The sequence below is a fragment of the Haliotis cracherodii genome, unplaced genomic scaffold (genome assembly GCF_022045235.1).
Source record: "Haliotis cracherodii isolate W230 unplaced genomic scaffold, xgHalCrac1.p SCAF_3, whole genome shotgun sequence".
Taxonomy (NCBI): Eukaryota; Metazoa; Mollusca; class Gastropoda; order Lepetellida; family Haliotidae; genus Haliotis; species Haliotis cracherodii.
Window position 1 is genome coordinate 25,727 of NW_027266286.1, and position 2,380 is coordinate 28,106.

Genomic DNA, 2,380 nt, shown 5'->3' on the forward strand with positions numbered 1-2,380 from the left:
AACTTTTAGCCTACTGCCAGAGCGATGTGAACATTTTGAGACGGGGATGTGCTGACTTCCGAGAATGCCATCAACTAGGTTTGCATGGATCCCTTTGTAGAAGTGATGACAGCTGCTGCGTTCACCATGAAATCCTTCCGAAAACACGACCTGAAAACCAATACCATCGCCATTCTTCCACCTCAAGGCTACCAACCCAAGAGAAATTATTCCCAGGCCTGTATGCACTGGCTGAGATATCTGATGGAAACGGACCCCCATCTGCACCTCCAGCACGCCAGGAATGGTGGTGAAAAAGAGTTCACGTGTGGAGAGGGTCAACATCGGTACAGTTTGGATGGCTACGATCCAGCGACAGGCACCATCTACGAATTCCTGGGCTGTTTCTGGCATGTGTGCCAGGCCTGTCACAAGACACTACGTGGAGAACCTCATCCCATCCTGGCCACGTCATTGGGAGCACGTTATACTGACACCCGCTACCGCCTGAGTCTCTTGAGTCAACACCCTGAAGTGAAATGGATCATCACCCTGTGGGAGCACGAGTTTACAAAAATGCAACAGGAGGACTCGGCTCTGCGATCTTTCTTGCAGGGTCCCCACTGTATCCATGTCCCTGGGCCGCTCAACCCTCACGACGCCTTCTATGGAGGATGAACCAATGCAACGCGATTATGCAATGAAGCCCAAGAAGGTGAAACCATGAAGTATATCGATATTTGTTCCCTTTATCCATACATTTGTAAGACCGGAGCATTTCCCACGGGACACCCGACCCTTCTCCATCAACCCCCTGTGGACATGGTGTTTGAACTGAAAGGGCTGATCCAATGCCGTGTCCTAACCACGGAACGACTCTACCATCCGCTACTGCCTTACAGATCGGGTGGCAAAATGCTCTGTCCGTTGTGCCATACGTGTCCCATACGTGTCCTAGACTCCCCCTGCAAGCACACGGACGAAGGGAGGTCATAGGTGGGTACGTACGCTACCGTAGAACTCCATGAAGCCGTGAAGAAGTATGACTACCAGGTGCTTCAGATCTACGACGGTTGGCATTTTGACACCTTTGCACATCATGACCCCGACGCCCAGCAAGTAGGACTCTTTGACACTTATATCAATCGTCATTTCAAGGAGAAGCTCGAAGCCAGCGGATACACTGAGGGATGTACGGATCACAACGCTTACATCCAGGCGATCTATGACAAAGAAGGCATTGGGTTGGACAAGGACCGCATCGAAAAAAATCCAGGACATCGCACCATTGTCAAGATGCAACTGAATTCGCTCTGGGGCAAGTTTGGACAACAGTTAGACTACACTCAGAACATCTATATGAACGATCCTGTAAAGTACTTTACCTTGTGGAGGGATGAACGCAATACCATCAAGGATGTTACTGTTGTCAATGAACACATGGTGGAAGTGACCAATACCCAGACGAAAGAATTCCAAACCCCTCATTCTCATTTCAATGTTGCCATCGCTGCTTGGGTCACCGCCCAAGCACGTCTCAAGATGTACGAGACCCTTGCCCTGGTGGGTCGCAGGGTCTTGTACTTTTACACGGACAGCGTCATTTACATTCATCGACCCCACAACGTGAATCCAGAGCTGGGCCATTCGTTGGGTGAGTTTACGGATGAACTGGACAGAAACACTATCAAGACGTTTGTGTCAGGAGGCCCCCAAAACTATGGCTATGAGTTAATGAACCCCAGACCCGATGGAACGCGCACGACCTGCAAAGTGTGAGGGTTCACTTTGAATTACAGAAACAACATCTCAACTTTGACACCATTAAAGGCCTGATACTGGGAAAGAGGGGTAGAAAATCAGTTTGGATTACCCTCATCACATCATTCGTAAAGGACCTTGGCATGAAAACGCTCTTGTGACCCGACCCACCCAAAAAGACTATCGTACCGTGTACGACAAGCGACGTCTCGTCTACCATGAAAACACAGGGCTGCCTGTAGACACACTCCCCTTTGGGTACAAAGACGACTTTCTTTAAATATTTCATTACAACGAATCGAAACTGAATCGACATGGACATCTACAGAAAAAAAACGGATGGAAATCTGACCAATGAGAAGCTTGGGTTGTCGATCAATCAGAGGCCACGCCTCAGTGCCTTAATACGATTAACGCTCTCCGGACGGACCAAGCAACAACATCGTCCCTCTGATTGATGTTCCTCATGTTGTGTTGGTTGTTAACGTTTTATCTGGAAGAAACACGTGTTTGGAGAGAGTACCATCAATTGTTGAAACACATTCGTGAAGACTTGGAAAGAAACAACGAAGAGAAAACCTGTACAACATCATGTCAAAAAATGGTTGAATGCCAAGACACGGAGCGACATGGGTGGTAA

At 48.5% G+C, this 2,380-nt stretch overlaps 1 protein-coding gene across 1 annotated transcript; it reads left to right on the forward strand.

Moving 5' to 3' along the window:
- Positions 1–679: 679 nt before the first annotated feature.
- On the forward strand, positions 680–1,758 carry LOC139474051 (uncharacterized). Its single transcript, XM_071256911.1, has 2 exons — positions 680–694; positions 1,033–1,758. The coding sequence occupies exons 1-2, from the start codon at positions 680–682 to the stop codon at positions 1,756–1,758; spliced, it is 741 nt and encodes a 246-aa protein (XP_071113012.1).
- The last annotated feature ends 622 nt before the right edge of the window (positions 1,759–2,380 follow it).